A 22,576-nucleotide genomic window follows, 5' to 3' on the forward strand; every position below is an offset into this window, starting at 1 on the left:
AGCGGTTCTCAGCTCGCCGAACGGCACGCCGAGCCCGGGAGCCGACCCTCACGGCGTTCAGCAGCCTGGTTTAAATGTTAATGTGTTCAGCTGAACACGTAGCTTGCGTAGCTCGACATCTGGCTGCATCTGCAGCGGAGCTGTTCCAGTCCCTTTCCGCAAGGGGACACAGAGTTCACGGCAGTGACACCAGTTTCATAGTTTCATTTCATAATTATTTAACCCAACGTACACAATTGTAATACTAGGAAATCATGAATGTATGTTGAGTAATATTGTGATTTATGATACAGGATTAGCCAGCTAAAATCCATTGTTTTAGCGCTGTACATAATTTAAAAAAAAAATTGTATATACAATCATTGCCAAATATATGCACCAGACACAGATTTTAAGTATGTATTGTTCAGTGTTCTTATTTCTCTGAGTCGGAAGGAAAATGTCATTCCAGTGATGAAGCACCGAAACCAACAGCTCGAAATTTACAAGCCGTTAATTTCAGAAAAAGCACATCATAATAAGATAAAATGCAGAGCAGTGAAAACAGTGTGTATCAAGTGTACATTTCCTGCAGTGCATATCTAAAAGGCGCATTGGACAGACAAAATTCTGCACTGATGCTCAATTTGCATGCACAGCCTAATTTTTTGGAAAATTAAAATAAATGTCCCACGATTAAACAGCAGTTAATGTTCTGGTAATGGCCTCATTGCATTGGGGAAATTAGAATGATTTCATTAATTACAGTGGTGGAATGGCTTCATTCAAAACGCACCATTCATACTGCCGAAAGGCTGGACGGTGGAAGAGATGCTTGCTGGAGCGTTAGCATCTGCGCTACAGCACGGCTGATGCTACATATGAACTGTCTGCGCTAGCATTATAACTGCACATGCTTATCAATCATGGGAGACATCACAGCGGTCCGATGGGTAGACTGTTCTTCTCCCATCCACTGCTCCGTTCATTTCATTTTACATAAGCAAATACATGTCACACAAAACTAAATGCACTCCAGAAATATATTCTCCGGATGCAGACCTCAAACATGGTGTGTGCATATGACATTTATTTATTTTTCTAAAGTGGAATGGACATCTTTTTGTGTTTTTTCCCCCCTCACTTCATTCAGATGACAGGAAAGCATTACAGAGATATCCATCCATCCACTTTCATTTCCTAAAATCTTACCTCTGGTCAGGGTCAGAGGGTGCTGGAGCCTATCCTAGCATGCATTGGGAGAGAGGCAGGAAACACCCTGGACAGATCCCCAGTCCATCACAGAACACCCACACAACTCACTCACACATTCATACCTCAGGGACAATTTAAGCTCTCCAGTTAGCCTGCATGTCTTTGGACTGTGGGAGGAACCTGGAGAACCCAGAGGAAACCCCCACGGACACGGAACATGAAGAACCCAGAAAGGCCCTCGCTGGGATTCAAACCCACTGCTGCTCACTGCACCACCGTGCCACCTCACAACTCTCTGTGTAAGAAACACTTCCTGATGGTGGTGTTGAATATGGAGAAACACAGCCCTGTTGCAAAGCCCCATTACACAGTCCCATTACCCAGCCCTGTTCCACAGCCCTGTTGCAAAGCCCCATTACACAGCCCCATTACACAGCCCTGTTACACAGCCCCATTACACAGCCCTGTTACACAGGCCCATTACACAGCCCTGTTACACAGCCCCGTTACACACCCCCATTACACAGCCCTGTTACACAGCCCTGTTACACAGGCCCATTACACAGCCCTGTAACACAGCCCCATTACACAGCCCTGTAACACAGACCCATTACACAGCCCTGTTACACAGCCCTGTTACACACCCCCATTACACAGCCCCATTACACAGCCCTGTTACATAGCCCCATTACCCAGCCCTGTTACACAGGCCCATTACACAGCCCTGTTACACAGCCCCATTACCCAGCCCTGTTACACAGCCCCGTTACACAGCCCTGCTACACAGCCCTATTACACAGCCCTATTACACAGCCCTGTTACACAGGCCTGTTACACAGACCCATTACACAGCCCTGTTACACAGGCCCATTACACAGCCCTGTTACACAGGCCCATTACCCAGCCCTGTTACACAGCCCTGTTACACAGACCCATTACACAGCCCTGTAAAACAGACCCATTACACAGCCCTGTTACACAGCCCTGTTACACAGCCCCATTACACAGCCCCATTACATAGCCCTGTTACACAGCCCTGTAACACAGACCCATTACACAGCCCTGTTACACAGCCCCATTACACAGCCCTGTTACACAGCCCCATTACACAGCCCTGTTACACAGCCCCATTACACAGCCCCATTACACAGCCCTGTTACACAGCCCCATTACACAGCCCTGTTACACAGCCCTGTTACACAGCCCCATTACACAGCCCTGTTACACAGCCCCATTACCCAGCCCTGTTACACAGCCCCATTACACAGCCCCATTACACAGCCCCATTACACAGCCCTGTTACACAGCCCCATTACACAGTGCCCGTAACACAAAGCTCTTTGGCTCTTGGGGTTGGCATGCCGTCGTGTTCCTGTACCTGCCAGGCAGATTTTATTCCATTCTGTGCCCAGCTGCTAATCTCCCATAATTGATTTTTTTTTTTTAGAATACATGACATTACATGTATTATCTTGAACATTTCATTTCATAAAATTCAAAAATGTTCTTAATTAATTCCCAGCAGGAACCATATTAAATGTCAGATGTGATTTAGATGAGAAAAAGGTTTTTTTTTTTTGCTCTGTGATCTGCTGTTTGGCCTTCTTCCTGAGTCATATATTAGACAATGTGCACAATTTCCCAAAGCGCAGAGCTGTATTATCAGCATGCAAATGAATGAATGGATGAATGAATGAATGAAAAATACATTTTAAAAATAAATATGAATGAAAATAGCATTTTTTTTACAATACAGTCATTTATTTGGGCGTCTTCAGGAGAGTGAAGATAATAAACCCTGGTTTTCAAGATCTACTGGGGGGAGGAAAAAAAGCAGACGGGGGCGCGATTGAGAGTAATAACTCGGGAAATGATGCTGACTCACTGGAGAAAAATTCAGAGCCAATCAGAGGCCCAAAAACAACCCAAAGTGCTTCAGGTTCAACGAGCCACAGTGCCAAAAGCAGACAGGCACTCCAGACACCGGGGCGAGGGTTCAGCCGGGGGCAGGCTGATTTCTCACACTTTCATGCCAATTTTGACCAAATTTAAGGCTCTACAAAATGGACACTGTACATTTCGCCACTGTGGGCGGAAGTCAGTGACATCAAACCTGCTGTTTCATAAAGACCATGTAGAGTATTTCCAACGCTTTGATATTATTAGCACAAACTTTTTTTAGCAGAAACTCTGCAGACGCATCGATCTGACGGTCAGTCGAGTCTGCAAGGGCCTGAAAGACCCAAAATCACCGCTTCAAAAACCCAAAAGTCAATCCGAGAAAAAAAAAGAAAAGGCAATCATCTATTTCCATATCCAACCTCAGGCAAAGTGAATAACACTGACAATAACATCCGACTGTGGCAGAAACACTTGCTTTTACAAACAGAAACGGGAGCGAGCCGCTGTGCTTCATTTCGGAACGACGCCTCAGATTAAATTCTTCCGGAAGAGGCGCCGTTGGAAAGCACGCATCACGAGCGGCGGTCCGGCGTCACCAAACAGAGGTTGGGATGAATCTCTCCTCCCGTTCATATTTAAAACGACCATTTCCAGCAGCCTCTGTAATTTATGACTCTGTGGAAGTGTCAGCTTGTCAACTTAATTTACCCGCTAGCTGCCAAAAGGCACACTGCGGTTTAAAAAATAGAGAAAAGTAATAATAGCTGGAATTGAAACTGGTTTATGTGTTGACAATATAACATTATTAAAAATATAAACCTTTTCATTCAAATTGTTAAAACTGAAATATACAGACAGATGAAAATACAGTGAGCTTCGTCATGTTTGGGACAAAGACATATTTTTCTTTATTTGGCTCTGTACTCCACAAGTCTTTTCATTCAGATTGTTTTAAAAAAAAGTAAATATACAGACCGATGATTAGAGCAGTCCTATAAATATGAGGAATTACTATGAGGAAGTTTGGAAAATAGAGGTGAGAGGAATTGTGGGTAATTCGCCCAGTCTCAGTTTGGCCCAAGCTCAGTGTAATTCCAGACCCCGACTGTAAGCACTGCTCTCATTGGCTAATTCTATTCCTGGGAAAGCGATGCAACGTCTGGAATGGTCGGATGAAGTCGTGCCATCTTTCAGTGCAAGCAGATTGGATACAGATATATGCTGGATTAATGAATTTACAGTTTAATTAAATAAAATTAAAAAAAAGAAATAAGAAAGCCAAATATAGAATGAAACTGGCCTAAGCTGAACCTGCTTATATGTCATGATATAAACCCTGGAGACTCTCTTTAGCGGGGTAACGCTGTCCCCCCGTGGGCAGCCCATCGATGCCCTTTGACCCGAGAGAAACCGCCACTTCCTGTTTCCTGCCTACAGTCTGCCCGGCTGCTGGGGTGCTTCAGAGGGATATCAACAATACGGTTCTGCGCCTTTAAGACAAAAACTCTAAATGCATGGCCAGGGGCGTAGCTAGGAATTCTGGGCCCCCTGAAAGAATACTGGTCTGCCCGCCTCCCCCCTGCCCCTTTTTAATAAAAGAGAATTGTCAGCACCGTAGTTGTAATTTAAAGAGTGGAGATAAAATATCCTTTCATTACTCAAAAATTTTGTCCATTTTGTTTATTACCAACTAATTATGGCTGTAAAACTTTTATGCAGTTTTGCTGTGCTTAAACAGAATATACACCAATGGCTATGAATACAAGAAGATGTTGTTCAACAAATTGATTTTTTATTCCAAAATTTGTAAAACAGCAGTTTGCTGTGTAAAGCTTCGGGAATTTCACAGAAGCATGTTGTTACAACAGAATTATTTTTCTACTTTAAAAGCTGTGAATAAACGTTCACAAATTTCATTTTTACTGGCATTAGTGTGGCGGACTGCATCATGCGTCATTGCAAATATGGGACACATAACTGCACTGCTTATGATAAATAAAAAAACATCATAGTGTAACATCACAGCTCCTGGCACATTAAAAATCCATTTTCTTGTAAGACAATGACCAAAGTGCAGTGATGTCAGATTGGCCATTCAGATTTACATTGAAAGCATTCAGAGAATCGCAGGGACGTGACGAGAGACAGCACCGTATAAATACTGCGCAAATACAGCCTCGATGAGTCACTGCAGCACTGCACTCATCCCCTGAAGATCACCAAATAGGTTTTTAACAAGAACGGTGGCCCTGAGAACTCATAAACGAGCAGAATGCTCATAACTGCGTACGCAGCCTTAAAGGCTGTACACGGTGAGATGCAAGCTGTGCCGTAAAATTATTCATATTCATGTTCATATTCATATTCATATTCATATTCACTGCAGTAACTGTAATCTCACACATTATAGCCCAGGCCTTCAGCTTTTACACTGTGCATACAACAGAGAATGATGAATAAATTAATGAAAATGCCTGTGATTGGCTGTCGTCGTAGCGACTCACCCATAACTCGTAACCGCTCAGACCCCACCACTACTTCGTGGTCGTCTGCGGAGAAGAGCAGCTTCCCCGTGTTGGACCGGACCTCCAGCATCTTCCCCTGAGCCACCACTCCCTTAGACCCTGAAGAGGGGATACGCAGGGAGGGGTGAATGTGCATACGTATACACACACACACACACACACACACACATACGCAAACACACACACATACACGCAAACACACACACATACACGCAAACACACACACACACACACACACACACACAGACAGACAGACAGACATACACACACACACACACACACACACACACACACGCGCAAACACACACACATACACGCAAACACACACACACACACACACACGCACGTACACACACACACGCACGCACGTACACACACACAGACACAGACATACACACACACACACACGCACGCACGCGTACATACACACACACACACATACGCATGTACACACACGCACACACAGACATACACACACACGCACGCACGTACACGCACATACACACACACATACACACACACACACACGTACACGCACACACACAGACATACACACATACGTACATACACACACATTCACACACGCAAGACTAGGAAGCAAATTGTGTGAACATTATTAGCAAGCAAGCTGGTTAGGCAGAATCAGAATGCTGTGGCCTAACTTGATTTATCAGCTGCAGGTGAAGCTATAATCTTATATTATTCCCACAAAAGGAAAACATGTCATATAATCTGCAATTTTACTGAGGTAAACTGCAAACAAGCAAGCAGTGTGTTAACATTACATTACATTACATTATGTTAACAATATCAATATAATAACACTGCTGTTAAGAAGAAATACATTTAAATGTATTTCATGAAATACCTCCAACTAGGAGTTACCAACCAGAGATCACCATACATCCATCATTTTGCATAAAATAACATAAATAAAATAAAGCAGCATCTATGCTTGACAAAGCGCAGAGGCTCATAAAAAGCAGAGATACCATCATTAAATTCCCTTCAATCTGTTTATATTTGCTTGTCATGTCTTTGATATCTGAATTAAAACTGTCTTCCTTTCATGGTTTTAATGCATTTCCCCAGTTGTCAGTCAGCTACCCTTAATTATGCCAAATGTGTTGCTTTTTTTCTCAAACGGCACAAATAGAGAATTAGATTCATCAGAAATCTGAATATTTTTCTGTCAAGAATCCAATTTAAACCAGAGAAGCGGTGTATGGCTTTCTTTAGAAACGCTTCCCCTTTTCATACAAACGGCTGTACAATAGACAACACATTTCACACGGAGGAAACGGAAATAATTCAATCGCAAAAGAGTGACAACTTCTAAAATAAATTTCCCACGACAAGCATGTTGCTGATGACTTCCATTTAGTGTCAAGGTAGGTATTATCCGAAATAGCACAGGGGGTCGATCACAGATCACGTCCGTGACAGGTTCCCCCCCCCCCCCCCACGCGTTTGAGAGCAACGCAGGGTAGAATTTGTACGTTAATGCAGGCCCGGTGACAGGACCGGGGAGGGGACACAGCAATTACGCTCCCCCCCCCAGGAGTGACACGAGCATTGTCTTTCCGTCGGAACGTCAGAGTGGAGTTCCGCAGCGTTCCCGCGGCGATGGTGCCCTGCCAGTGTTCCGGATCGCTATTGGCAACGGCTCGCTCAGGGCGCTCGACCGCCAGGTCCGCAGATAATAGTAACCGCGCTTTTCACGGCCGCGAAGGACAGCGCGTCCACGGCTGGCTCCAGCCCTCACATCCCAGAATGCAACGGGGGAGATCCTCCTCTCTTCCACTTTAATTCACTGGCTCTGCTGGCCTGAGCCCCTTCTTGTGAAAGAGATTTGCTCACAAGCCCGAACCCTCCCGTACAATCCTCCCATTCACGAAATGGAGTACCCACCGTGGGGGGGGGGTGGGGGGGGGGGGGGGGCGGGAAGGGGGGAACTCAGAACACCAGCAAATCCAACCCCCATTATTTATTTATTTATTTCCTTAACAGATGCTCCTATGTAAGTCTAACACAATTGCTTGAATGACGTATAAAAAGCGTACATAAGTTAAACTGTCCCATTTGACAAACTCACATTTGACATTTAATAAATTACCCATTTACAGAGTTGCCTACATTTACAAAAGCAATTCCCATTGGACATTAGACCCATGTAATACAGAAACTTCGCCTTAACAAGAATTTGAAATCATGACTTCAAATCTGACTGACTAATGTGAATGATAGTATATTTAAATTGGTTGTGATCATCTAAAAAGCAAACATGACAGAATGGAGGAAAAAAAACAAACACCTATGAGCATATCTTACCTGCAACGAGTTGCGTGACCATCTGCTTATTTCCATTTAAAATGTTGACAGAGACATTTTTGGATGATTGGAGGAACAGAGGGGTGCCCTGTGGAGACAAGCCCGTGTCACAGATTAGAGACCATGTGGGAATGTGAAGACATGCCAGGAGATTCTGATGACTGGCATTTTCTCATATTAAAAAATATATATATTTAACTATATATTTGATATCTGATATCTGATATCTGATATACTATGCATGACTGCCCAAAGGTATGAGTGTGTGAGTGAATGGTGAGTGAACGGTGTGTGTGCCCTGTGAGAGATTGGCAAACTGTCCAGGGAGTATTTCAGCCTCATGCCAAATGCATGCTGGGATAGGCTCCAGCACCCCCCACGACCCTGCTCAGGATAAGTGGGTACAGATAATGGATGGACCCTGCTCAGGATAAGTGGGTACAGATAATGGATGGACCCTGCTCAGGATAAGTGGGTATAGATAATGGATGGACCCTGCTCAGGATAAGTGGGAAGTATGGTGACTGTCAGGATAATGGTAAGATATGGTGGACCCTGTTCAGGATAAGTGGGTATAGATAATGGATGGACCCTGCTCAGGATAAGTAGGGTACAGATAAGTGGACTATGGACCCTGCTCAATGGATAAGGTGGTGTAATGACGATAATGGATGGACCCTGCTCAGGATAAGTGGGTACAGATAATGGATGGACCCTGCTCAGGATAAGTGGGTGCAGATAATGGATGGACCCTGCTCAGGATAAGTGGGTACAGATAATGGGTGGATGGACGGATGTTATGTGTGTCTGTAGTCTGCTGCTGTCTCTGACGTCGCATTTTGGCCATGAAGACTTAACAGCATACTCATAGCATTTTTTTGTGAGAATATGTGTCTTGTTTACTAGATTTATTCTTTTATAAATCTGTTAGTCGTCGTATAATTTCCTTGCTTAAGGAAGACATTTAATTGGCCGGTTTATAATATTTGTTCTTTCTGTAGAACTGTGATGTTTAAGTAACAAATTATTGATCTGCAGACCCAAGAGTTTGTTAAAGTGTATGATTACTGGGAGATTTATGAAAATGCTGACTTTTAGGCTTCAGGACTGCTTAGACAGTTGCAGCCTGAAACTTAAAAAAAAATCTATGGACAGAAAAGTTTGTTTTTTGCAGGGCTCACCGTTTCATCAAACTTTTTTTTTAGTGCAATATTTGATTCAATGCGGTGTTTCCGAAATTTACACAAAGCCAGGTCCTGCAATGTCTGGCACTTCTTTAGATACATGCATTCATTTTGTTGTGATCTGCCCAAAAAAATTAAATAAAATAAATCTGTACAATTCACAACGTGAATAATTCTACTTTACATTAGAATAAACAAACAACCAACAAAAACAAACAAACAAAAAAATCTGCAAGTTGGAGCATCGATTTGTTGCATTCCAAATGTGCACACATCCAGCCAATCATCACGTCTCAGACTTTCTACGAGGAGAATGAATTATGAGCCAAACTACAGGAGTCTTATAAGCCCCTGAAGCTGATGTTCTAACACACTGAATATGCAAAGTAACTGAAGCGATATTTTTGCATACATTTTTAAAAAATCCAAATCAACACTTACAGAACTATTAATCTCATCTGAGTTCGTTTCCATCTCTTTGAGTCAAGGGACAGATGGGATTTGACAAGCACCCAACATAATCAAGCCATCCCATCCAACACACGCTCTCCACACGATGAATATGCATGCATCTGATTGGAGGGCCATTTTTGCCGGGAAACTTCTACTTACTGGTCTGGACTCGATTTTTTTGGCATACAGAGGTTGGAGGAATTCGGAGTCCCCTTCGAGCTTCAGGCCCTTCTCTGTGATTCTTAAATTGCCCATACCGTCCTGCGGGACACAGAACAGAAGAAGAAAAAAGAGAAAAAGAAAAGAAGCACAGAAGTTACTCTCAATCTGCCGCACATGGAATAGCTACACAGTTGAATTAAACTATAATCCGGGGAAGACTTTTTTTTTCTTTGCGAAGACGAAGCGGACGCGTGGCGAAGGTTCAGGCCGGCTTTGATTCCTGCGCGCTGGAACATTAACCTTCAGCTTTCATCAATAAATAAATAAACCTCGGAGATCATTTTGAAGATAAGTGCGGCGTCTGATATGAAAGAAACCCTTGTGTGCATATGAGCCCTTTGTTTCTCCGTGCGTTTGATCTGCTGGATGTGAAGAGCATCGCCAAATGGAAATCAAGTCCTCGGGGCCCACAGGGAGCCCAGCGGCTCTCTCTGCTCCTGACAAGCTCCTCATAAATCCCTTTTTTTCCATTTTGGTTTAGTGAAGACACCGGAAAATATAAAGGCACGAAACCTGGGCGCGTTCAAAATATTAATTTAATTCAAAGTTGGGTACCTTTGAAACTAACATTCAGACTCAATCTACGTCCAATCCTGGCTTGCTTTTACTGTGAAAGCAGCAGTTTACGAAAGCTTTCTGACTAGAGAATCAGCTGTCGCATTGAATTTTTTTGTCACGTCCACCTCATCAAATACGTGTTTCGCTTACATTATAAAGATCAGAGGTCTAGTGCCATGTCCATGCATGGCTCTTCTGATGCATGCAGGGTACTGCACAGGTTACCAAACCTCTCCTTGGGTACCCCAGGGGCTCAGGATTTATCTCCAGGCACGTCTCAGCGGAAGTAACGATTTTTGGGCTATAAATAGCAACGTCATACACCTGCAACCTCAAAGGACTGTGCCGTAATATTTGAAGAATACGCTCCTTAAAAATCCTGAAACAGCGACGGAGGTTCGCCACACGGAAATGGGAAGTGTGGATGACAGTTTGGACTATCATCCACACTACGTAATACAGCAAGTTATTTTGAGAACATGAGGAATAACCGCATGCATCAAAATGTCCACTGCTGCAAAGAGTACATCTTTTACATCACAAACTGGAGACTTGGCGTCTGCGCTGTCTTATGCGTTCACAGTATCCGTTGCACGAGAGGCCGGTCAGGAAGCGGTACAATTGGCCTCCAATCTCCCCCATTGAAAACAGCAGCTTGAGGAACACCTCAAATACGTTGAACTGGCTGGGGGCACCCAAGGAGTGGTTTGGAAGCACTGGTTCACTGTATATATTAAACAAATTCTGTCTGCTACTTTACACCAGGCTGGCCAGTGGAGGATGGGCTCCCCCTCTATAGCCGGGTTCCTCTCGAGATTTCTTCCCATTGGGGAGTTTCTTCTCACTGCTGTTTGAGGGTTTTCTCCCCACTGGGAGTTTTTCACCTTATGTACCTGCTATTTGGGGGCTCAGGCCTGGTGTTTGCTCGGTTTTGCTCTTTTTACCCTGTATCTTGCCTTGCTACTCTGTAAGGTGTCTTTGTGACAGTTCTCTGTAAAAAAAAACAAAAAAAAGCGCTATACAAATAAAACTGAATTGAATTGAACAAATCTAATATCACACGGTAAAAGACAGCTATGTGAAGGCACACAGAAACGAACACAAAAGACTCCTCTGTGCTGGTGTATCCAGGTTTCTGCACTGCGAGCGCTGTACCCTGCAGACGGCTGTGGAGCTGCAGTTTTGTAATGGAACAGCTTATAGAGTAAACATGTTGTTTTAAATAGACTTTTCTCATGTGATCATTACGTTTATTTTAGCATTTTCGTACTGCAGCTTAAACGAGGAGGTTTTTCCCTCCAATGATGTGTGATGGTTTACTTTCTAGTTTAGTTCCTTTTGTAACTTTAAATCATTGTACTTTCTGTTTGTAGACTCTCATTTTTAATCACTGCTATCACTTATGCCCAGCTCAGATTAGAGACTGTACAGTGTTTTTTTGCCAATATTCGGCTGCCTCTGATGTGTTTTGGAGGTTGCAGACAAACTCTGCGAATGTAAGCCCTGTCACTGTCAGGCGCTACAATCGAGAAACAGTCCCAGACCACGCAATGTTTCTTAAACTCTCTTTTCATTTTGCTCAGCACCAGTTCTGCGTCGCCCTTGTAGTTTTGGCTGGTAAACAAGAGCTTCGAAACGACAGCCAATGAGCTCGCGAGAAAGCCGCGAGGGTGGGAAAATCATGGCCCTCGGGGGGGGGGGGGGGGGGTAGAATCAGCACCCTGGCATTCTGAACGGGCCGGGGAGACGGGGGGGGGGGGGGGGGCTGGCTGATCTCTCGGGCGACGCGACTACCTTTTCTTCGTGACGCCTCTTCGCTCCGTTATCACAGCGGAAAAAGAAAATTGAAAAAGAGAAGAGGTGAGAAGAAATTGCCGCCGCTCTTCAGCAGCCAGATTCCATCAGCGAGACGCGTATCAACATCGCCCACAACCAGCCTTACCGAAAAAAACAATGATCATGCCTGTGACCACCGTAAGCAAGAGGCACCGCGTTTCCCTTAAGAATAGGGTGCTGTCGCTCGGCCTCTCCAGAAGGCACTACGCACATGGCTGCTGGTTAGTTTCGGAGCAGGGGGGCACATGGCTGCTGGTTAGTTTCGGAGCAGGGGGGCACATGGGTGCTGGGGCATGGGTGGGACGGTGTTGCGTGGACGCGAGGTGGGGGCACATGGGGGATGGGGGCATGGGGGGGGGGTACTGCTGAGTGCTCTACTGGGGGGGCATGGGGGTGGGGGGTACTGTGAGTGGGGCAGTGGGGGATGGGGGGGTGGGGGGGTACTGGGGGGTGTGGTGTGGATGGGGGTGGGGGTACTGTGTGGGGTGGGGGCTGGGGGGTATTGGCGTGGTGGGTGGGTGGGTGGGTGTGGTGGGGGGGGGACTGTGTGGGGGTTGGGGCGTGGGGGCATGTGACTTCCCGTGGGGCCTCCTCACGCATTGGGGGAGTGGTGCTGCCCTAGGCGGCGACGTGCGAGGATGAATAATTCACGCTGACCCGCCCTCCCCCTCCCCTCCCCCTCCCCCGGGGGGGTCCGGCGAGCCCTCTACCACCCCCCCCCCCCCCCCGCTGCCTGGCCGTCAGCTCACCCAGCTGCCAGGAGTAAAGAGATTTCCACTCAATGTGTCCGAGCAGCTCAGTCACCACTGGGGGAGACAGGCATTCATTACTGAGAGAGGAGGACTGAGCTAGAGAGAGGGGGGGGGGGAGGGAAAGAGAGGGGGGGAGAGAGAGAGAGAGGGGGGGAGAGAGACAGAGAGGGAGATAGAGAGCAAGAGAGAGACAGAGAGAGAGTGGAAGAGAGAGAGAGAGGAATAGAGAGACATAGAGAGGGAGACAGAGACAGAGATAGAGTGAGAGAGAGAGAGAAGAATAGAGAGACACAGAGAGGGAGAGAGACATCGGCTAATGTATGACTGACCCGCTCTACACACATTTTCCTGAATGAGGCCTAAGTTACGTTTGGGTCCTCAGCCCCATGGCTGCTCATAGAGGAGCACCGCACCCTCAGCACCCCCAATATTTCTGCTTCTGCCCACAACTTTCATGAAAACTCCATGATTTATAAATGTCATGACTAGAGGCCATTCTGACCATTTTATTATTGTTTTTTTTTTGGCAGTGACAGGATCAATGTCTATTCCAATAGCCCTGAAGTGCTAAAAAAACCCCAAAACAAATGGGATTGAATAGATATAATGACCGAGGGGGAGGGATTATTAAAGTCATATTTAATAACGCCCAGATGAGTTTGTGACACCGGTGGAGAGATGCCCTTCAGCAGAGGCAGACACGGGAGCATTATAAACGCAAAGTTAACTGGAGCTCAAATCCATGCCCTTCTACACCCTCCTTCCTCTCACCATGTTTTGACAGCGGCACTTAAACCAAATTGGCACATACGTTAAATGCATTAAATTTTATGCACTCTATGGAAATGCACACATCTGCTGTTTAACGCATGATGGACTGCATTACCCAGAAGGCAATGCAAAGGGGCGTAAAGTAAGGTTGGATCTTGGGACCCAGGATCACGGGATCCCCGGGATCGTTTTCAGTCTGGTCTTCCAAGAAAATAAAAAAAAGGACCTGGGAATGTTGTATTTCTGGAATTGGGAGAAATCTTAACATGCTATGCATACTTAACAAATAAACACACGCAACATATATATTTTTTTTAATGTGTGGGAAATTTCCTCTCATACAAACTACATTTAAACAGCCGAGCATAGATTTGGGGATAAAATAGGCCGATTCTTCTATTTTTTAAGTTGGGTGTGATCTCATGAAGTAATACAAACATGTCCACCTCATCAGCAACACTATGCCAGACAGAATAAGTGTCAGAATAGTCCGTTTATACAGGCAGCACAGTGCGAATGCAGCCTGGAGATATTCTCTAATATTTTTTTAGGCTACTGGAAGCACGAGGATGGTATTGGTCGTCTAGCTATGGGTAAGATCACCAAAAGCAAATTTCCCAAACAGTTTTGACTTTTCCTTTCAGCACTTTTGGCAGTGTACATATTTTAAATCTAGCTGCAGCAGACTATAAGCATAGGCCATGCAGACATTTATCTTTACTCTCTTTACAGACAGGTTAACGATAAAGGGCCATTCAATAATTGGATTTTTTATGACAGAAGCTGACATGTTATTTAACCCCTCCTTTTACAGGCTGCATGTGATTTAAGTCACGTTTCTGGAATCATGCTACACATGCCTATTTATTATCTGGCTGGTTATGATTTTATTATTGAGATAAACGATGCCGAGCAGACCTCACAATATTTAATTTAATTTAATTTTTTAAATATTTGCCTTCTGATAGGGTTAATGCTCCTTGCGCGAATAAAAATCCAGTCAGAAAATGCGTTTGATCTCTTAACTGTTCTTGTTGCAGAGATGCTACTGTAATTATGAATTCAACCACAATAAAACTTCTAAGAGGTGCTTCCAGATTTTATGGGAATCTCGGGAAATCTCATGTAAAAATCGCTGGGAATTGAAATTGGTTCATATGGAAAAATGTCCATATAATGTCCAAAGTCAAACTGAATCACTGAATCTCCCCAGACGGTTTGCTGATGTTCATCTAAGCCATGGTGACGGCCATGCTACGCGTAAGGCTAACAGGAAGAGCGGACTGAGGCCTTAAACCTGAAAGACTGCCTCACACACGGAAGGAATCGTGTATAATAGACATGTTTCCTCTCACTTTGGAGCCCAGCCAAGCGCACGGCATCGCTCCAAGGAGACGTGATTGTAGGAGAAACAGATTAGAAAACATCCTTGCATTTACATACGGCTGGGGGATTACAGCCTCTATTACCATACCATGTATAAAAATCCACTTTTCCTTCGAATCAATCCTGAGAGAGGAGAATGTGATCATAAATTATTTATAATCAAAATGGACGTTTTTTGGACGCGCAGCGTGCTTTTTTAAATCGTTCTTTAAAGCCTCTTATCCCCTCTGCTCAAAGTGAGGCGGAGGAGAATCTGGTTTTGGTGAAAAGAGCAGCAGGAGTGTCCGCTCCAGCGTGATGCGCCAGGAATGTGGTCCCCGCTAGTCTGTGGGCCCGCGGTGATGCCATAGCCGGAATGCTGAAAGACTCTCGGGAAAAGATGGAAAAAAAGCAGGAAAAAAGACAGAAAAAGGCAAACACGTACAGCTCCCCCCCCCCCCTCCCCCCCATGACAAGTCCCAGAATAAAACCGTAACCTGAAGACGGGAGAGAGAGCGCGTTTCCTCTTAGGAAGGAAAACATTTCCTCTGCCTTTTCAGAAAATGAGTCTCCGCGCAGAAAAATTACCGCTTAAGAAATCCATAAACTGGGAGATTAAAAGCAACGTGAGTCATTAAACCAATGAGAGAAAGGGTTAGAGTTAGGGTTAGTACAAATGAGAGGAAGGGTTAGAGTTAGTACCAATGAGAGAAAGGGTTAGAGTTAGCGTTAGTACCAATGAGAGAAAGGGTTAGGGTTAGGGTTAGTACCAATGAGAGAAAGGGTTAGGGTTAGTACCAATGAGAGAAAGGGTTAGAGTTAGGGTTAGTACCAATGAGAGAAAGGTTAGGTTAGGGTTAGGGTTAGGGTTAGTACCAATGAGAGAAAGATGCTCTTTTCCCGCAACCTATCACGTTATTTGCTTTCCTTCTAAGGGTTCTAGAATATAGAAGATGAAGATATACTTTATTGAACCCCATGGGGTAATTTGTTCTCTGCATTTGACCCAAACATAGCTGCTTAGGAGCAGTGGGCAGCCACAGCGCAGCGCCCGGGGACCTGTGCCCTGAGGCAAGTGCCTTGATCAAGGGCACCTGCAGGAGCGCACCTGGCATGCATGTCTTTGAGTGAGGGGGGAAACCGGAGTACCCGGAGTAAACCCACGCGAACACGGGGAGATCATGCAAACTCCTACTATGCCACCGTGCCTGACCAAACATAACCAATACAATAAATTCAATAATTCAACTGTCAGGGACACTTTACCAAAGTGGACAATGTTTCTGAAAATTATTATGAAATTATTAAACACGTACACATAAGTGAACGTGAAGAATACAAACTCAGCCAACCTCTGATACCGGGTTGAAAATGAAATTATTTGGGCTCGGTGGTTAGCTCTTGGAGGCCCAGACTAGTACTAAATAAAGCGTTTCCAAGTTTCTGATAAAAAGTTCCACCCGCCCCCCCCCCCCTCCCCAGCCCCCCTCTCCCCCCATCCCCCCTAGTTCAAAGCAATATTGCACACAGGAAGTCCATTTCACTCAACCTACAGGTAATATCCTCCGCGCTCTCATAGTCATGTACACTCTGAGATGGCTATCGGCGGAATTGCCTTTGGATCGCGGCGCGCCGTGTCTCTAAATCTTATCGAGCTCTTTCCCGACGGGGGGTGGGGGGTGGGGCGGGGTGGGGGTTTCATCATCTATCAAACGGCCGCGCTCCCCCCCCCTCAAAGCGGGCCGCTCCATCCCGTTTAATTAACCTCGCAAATAAACATAGCAGAACACACTCTGGCCCAGCGGGACTCTGATTTAAGGGGAGGTACGTTACCGCTCTTTTTTTTTTTTTGGCACACTTCTGCCCCCAGTCACTGTCAGTGCGTATAGATTTCCAATTAACTTCATATTCATTTTGGGCCGCAGAAAACAACTCCGAACCAGCAGCAGAAGAGCAGAATCAAGCGTTCCTTTGACAGCGATTGATAAGTGAATCGGACGCGCGATTTGTATAAGAGCCCTTAGCCCCTTCTCGGCAGGCCAATTACAAACGGCTGGTGTTAGAGAGCCCAAATTGAGCAATTATCTGCCCCGTATATCTCATCTTCGCACCTATTTTTCAACGGCCTCTTTCCCCCCAGAACTTATTGGGCTAATCTGGCTGAGAGGCCTTGCAGTAAGAGCTGGTCGGTGCTCTTCCTGTGCCTGTTCCCTGACGGAGGGTAGCAGGGTTAAAAAAAAGTTAGAAATGTGCTGTGGGATGACCTGGCCTAGAGATTCACTTTGACTTCAGCCATCCATTACAGTCTGGGAAGGGTTATCTTTAACGCAGGTTTCTAAGCAATAGACGCCCTGTACTAAAAACATGACCAAGGGTCACATCCAGGTTGTTGTCTCAGCTTTGTTAGGTCTGGGACATAATATCAGGCTTCTATGAAAAAAATTTACATAGAAATATATGGGTCCATGGATGGGCCTCAAGGCCTAGGATGGAACCCAGACTGTGCCAGTGCCAGCTGTGGCTGGCAGGGTTTGCTGGGATAGGTATGGGCAGGATAGGGTACAGGACACGGCAGGGTTTACTCGGATAGCGGTGAGGTTCATGTTCATCGGTATCTACTGTAGCAACCCCCGAATGGTAGATTGGGTGCACCTGGACCGCATGCTAAAGCGGCCTATGAAAGGTCTTCCTCAGACTCCACTCTATATGAGCTCAGCTGCAGTCTGCGGTGTGAGAAGTAAATCACATCATAAATGTTTTTAGAAATAAATAAGTATATTGGCCTTACTCTTCCTTGAGTTTCCACTCAAAGTTTTAACAGACTTATTTTCAAGTAACAGCATTTAAACAAAGAATTTCTGCTTCAAAGTCCGAACAACTAGAATCTGCAATAATTGTATCTGGGAAGGTTTTTACTCATGGCACACAAAGCAGAATTATACACCTGACAAAAAATGGTCAAATTTGTTTACACTCCTTCAAGGAGTGTATTTTGAAATACTCCACTCCTATTTTTAGAGAAAATATAATTTTGTTTCCAACTTGAAATACAAGCAAGTTAATTAACATGCTGACTGTGAGTCTTTTAATAGGTCTCTGCTCAATCCAACAGCAATTCGTTCTGTCTTTTTTTGTTTAGAAAAACTTCAACAGCCATTATTTATAATTACTGGATGCAATTTGTCTGTTTTGACTCCATGTGCATTTTGACTGTGTGAGAAAGTGTATTACCTATTTGCTCTGTAAGAAAATAAAAAGAGAAATAAATCACATATTCAATTCATACTATTATTCTGGTATATTTCATGCAGGTTATGTTTTCAGCTGGCACAATAGACCATTCATAAATAAATGCTTTTACACAATTAACAAAAGAATTCCTCTTAACTTGAAAGATTTGTTCACCTCTATATTCAGTAAATGTTGACTGACATGAACAATAATCTCCAATCCCTTTGCTGCAGAGAAAAAAGAACAAAAAAACACCACCATGGATTTGTCATTCTGACGTCAAATAAATCATTTTGCTAATCATATTTTCAAAAACCATATTAGTTCCAACAGCTGTTTCCTGTCAGAACACATTACACAATATATTTAGCAGACGTCCTTGTCAATTGTCATAGCCGAGATTATGTTTTTACTTAACATACAGTCATATAGTAGGATGCTTGTTGAGTCCAATCATCCAGAAGAGAGAAACCTGTCATCTGGCCTGGATTCCATCAAGAGGTATCTTCAGACTTAACTCACAATTTCATCAAAGTGTCGGTTGTTCTTCACATAAATAGTTAACTATGAACTTCAAGAGATTCTGCAGGTTGAGTTCTGTCAGTAGAACAAGGGGACATAATTGGACATTAACAAAGGGTAAATTAGGAAGACATTAGGAAGAATTTCTTCCACGCAGAGAGTACCCAATGTGTGGAATAGCCTGCCAGGTCACGTAGTAGAGGCAGAAACTCTGGTGATTTTCAAGACCAGGCTTGATATGGTGTTAGATTATATCTAGCCTGTAGGCAATCAGAGCACTAATTTAGTCAGGAAAATGGCAAGCATTGTTCTGCTGAATGGCTTGTTCTCATCATTATTTTGTGTTATGTTATTTTACCCAATACGCATTAATAACAATAACAGTAATAATGATAATAATAATAATACATCAACTTAATTTAATTTAGTACTGAAATTAATAAATCAATCATGGGCCAAAGCAGGCACAGGCTGCAGTTTCCTGCCTTCTTTCAATTTCAGCACCGTGCCCCCCCTCACCCCCCACCCCCACCCCCCCCCTATCCCTTCCTCCTGTTTTCATCTGAGCTGTATCTATTCTGTCGTTCCACTCTGGGGATGCGATGGGGTTACAGCATGGCAGCAGCTGTGAATGAAGGGATGACCTTATCGTAAAGGAGGAGGAGAGGAAGAGACAGGAGGGAGCCGGGAGGGGCCTCGCGTTACACTGCACTTCCTGTCCTGTCTGATATTTTTATGGAGGAAAGGGATCTTCGGGGTGGGGGGAGGTGGGGTTCTCATAGCACACCCGGGCTCCTGAAATAAGCCCCTTCCCCAGTCAGGCCGGCACCAGCTCAGTCTTCCCCAGCCAGAGATACGCAGAGAGCCCAGTTTGCTGCCGTGCCCGGATTATATTACCATTAACAGTACAAATAGCAGATGATTTCATGTGAAGCCTCAGTCTCCTGTCACTGCAGTAGCCAGAACCCCCAAAAAAAAAACATTTATTAACACTACTGTACGGTCTTATAATAACTTTAACTAATATTACTTTTTAAAAAATGACTCACTAATCGTTTAGACTGGGGACGTGCTTTTTGAGCAAACACGGCAAAATCATTTGTCTCTTTTTAAAGATGACTCAATGACTCATTTCATTTTTTTAAATGTTATCCTGGGAGTCCTTGATCCCCACGGAGCCCAGCGGCTACAGGATGAAAGGTGAGCTGTCACACCCCCCCCCCCGCCTCCCGCGGCTAACCCCTCCATGTATCCTGATTCATGAGGGCTACTGCTTCACCCAGGTGAGGGCTTTTTTTTTTAAAAAGGGGGACAAGCCGTTGATCGAGGGATGTCACGCCAGAGTCAGCGGCTCACGCCAAGGCTCTGAGAGCCAGTGTCAGCGCGGGACGGGGGAAATCTGTCAGACCCCCCCAGCTCAGCGCGGGACGGGGGAAATCTGTCAGACCCCCCCAGCTCAGCGCGGGACGGGGGAAATCGCTCAGACCCCTCCAGCTCAGATCCACTGTTTAAGTGCTATGTAGTTTATGAACTGCAGTGATCACCACAGACAGCGGAGGGTCAGAGATAGAAAGAAAAAGGTTGTAGAAAAGTACAGTACTGTGCATCAGCACATGAAAATGTGACAAAATCGCTTGACATTACTTTCATACAGTATGTGAATCGAACACCACAGTTCAGCAATGCAAGTTTAATTTCCAGTTTACCCAACGAAAAATACAACTTTAAAAGCCTTGTCTGCCTCATGACCATATTTTTGTAATTTGTGTCAGATATTATCGCGCGTAATATTTAATTTGATCTTCAAACACAATCGTTAATGCATTTGATCTTCGCTAGCTGTGACAACCGTGCAATTCCCAGTGGCAACACACATCTTATTATTCTTATTTATCACTGCACTGCAAAGACCAGAAGTCAGAGCAAAACAAGAGGGAGCATCTTGAGTATTGCTCCAGTCAGGATGGCCATACATTATATTGGACGAGTTTTGGGCTCCCGATTGGTTTTTTTTCCGATCGGGACCAAATCGTTAGGGTGCAACGTCGCAACTCGCAAGATATGAAACACCAATCCAAACCGATCTGACTGGACTACGAGCTCACGCCGATCTGACTGGACTACGAGCTCACGCCGATCTGACTGGACTACGAGCTCACGATTGGACTACGAGCTCACGATTGGACTACGAGCTCACGATTGGACTACGAGCTCACGATTGGACTACGAGCTCACGATTGGACTACGAGCTCACGATTGGACTACGAGCTCACGGTTGCTTTGACACATCAGAAAAATTTGGGCACAATCGGCTTGAATTTGTCAGGCCCGAGAGGTCATGCGATGACCAATCAGGAGGCGGCTCTGTGTTTGACGTTTTGCCCGCTGTGCTTTTTTTCCCGACTGTAAAAGTCGTCATGTGACCCGGTCGGGAGGTCGTACAGTCCACGCTATCATCCGACCGGTTGTAACAACCTGAGCAGCGTTAAGTGTTGAGAGGGCAGCCGGTCTCCTGACGTGGTAACCCGTGAGAGAATCGTATAACGCACGCCCGCCCGCAGACTGCAATGTGCACCGATTCGGTGGCTTCGCTATGTCTGTCACCGGCGTCGACGCGGGGGAATCTGACACGGCCCACAGGCTCTGCAGGGACACTGTAATTTTAACGGGCCTCGTCTCCCAGGCTATTGATTTGTGGTCCTTCCTCGCCGTGTTAACACCACGACAGTTCTGGGGACGCTGCTTTTTTTTTTTTAGGTAATGATGAACAGCATCAATAAGATTAAGTGACAGTTTCAGTGATGCGTATTCTGGAATGGCTTTGGACACCGGAGAGCAAATTCGGAGCAAATTTATTTAAAAACACTGTCTAGACCTCGGGCTCACGGTCTGAATTTAAAAAAAAATCTACGAAGTCCAATCTTGGTCCTATATTCTCGTTTATATTTTTCCCAACATACTGCCATAAAAATGTCTGAATCAGATGCAAGAGCCAAGATACTGGAACACATCTATTGACATCTTGAACTCCACACTGTGGATTAGTTCCTTTTTCAGTTCCTCTTGTTTTGTCTGTTTATTCAGTGAGTGCTTTTTGTTTCCTTTGGATCCTCCCTAAATCCCACGAACATTTGGCAAAAGGGTGCCGAGTAGAGCCCGTCAGTGACACACTCCCTCCGGTGAGGAGCATGAGCTGGTAGTTCACCGAGGGTGACTAACCCTAAGAGGATCGTAAGCCGACAGAGCCCAATCAGCATCCTCCATCTCTGCTGTCCTCCGGAATACAGACTACCTGGACTTCATTATGTTTCCGTGGTCAGCGCCCCCCTGTGGCCGGACCGTAACGCCACGGAAAACCACACGATCGTGTTTCATTTTATTTTTCTCCATTTGGGGAATCACTCGACCGTGAGCCAGTGACTGCAGAGTAGAGCCCTGAGGGGTCACCTGCAGGTTACCTGAGAAAGGGGGGGGGGAGTGGGGGGGTGTGTGGGTTGGGTTCTGCACCAGTAACCCACTCCCGCTCACAGCTGGCGAGCGATAGCCTGGTCTTGAAAAACACAAAACCGACGCAGAGACACTGCAGGCACCTGTATATCACTTCCACACACCGGGGTAGTAAACGTCCCTCGGACTCGAGCCCAAGCCGCCCCAGACCACGGCGTGGCCGGCAGTGTGTGTCTGCTATGGCTACACACAGCCAGTGCCTTTTATCACTGCGCTGAGGAGC

The 22,576-nt window shown here is 45.2% G+C and overlaps 2 protein-coding genes across 10 annotated transcripts in view; one reads left to right on the plus strand and one right to left on the minus strand.

The window, feature by feature from the left end:
- nop16 (NOP16 nucleolar protein homolog (yeast)) overlaps window positions 1–22,576 on the plus strand; it is a 288,906-nt gene that overhangs the window by 190,001 nt on the left and 76,329 nt on the right. The window lies entirely within an intron of this gene.
- Window positions 1–22,576, minus strand: part of sgcd (sarcoglycan, delta (dystrophin-associated glycoprotein)) — a 263,623-nt gene that overhangs the window by 32,014 nt on the left and 209,033 nt on the right. For all 9 annotated transcript variants that reach the window (XM_064349681.1, XM_064349685.1, XM_064349683.1 and 6 more), the window contains 3 exons: window positions 9,749–9,850; window positions 7,953–8,040; window positions 5,601–5,720 (listed from right to left, as the gene is read on the minus strand). In XM_064349681.1, coding sequence (XP_064205751.1) covers window positions 5,601–5,720; window positions 7,953–8,040; window positions 9,749–9,850 — 310 coding nt within the window. The remainder of the gene's footprint in view (window positions 1–5,600; window positions 5,721–7,952; window positions 8,041–9,748; window positions 9,851–22,576) is intronic.

This window comes from Anguilla rostrata, chromosome 9, assembly GCF_018555375.3.
Source record: "Anguilla rostrata isolate EN2019 chromosome 9, ASM1855537v3, whole genome shotgun sequence".
NCBI classification, from domain to species: Eukaryota; Metazoa; Chordata; class Actinopteri; order Anguilliformes; family Anguillidae; genus Anguilla; species Anguilla rostrata.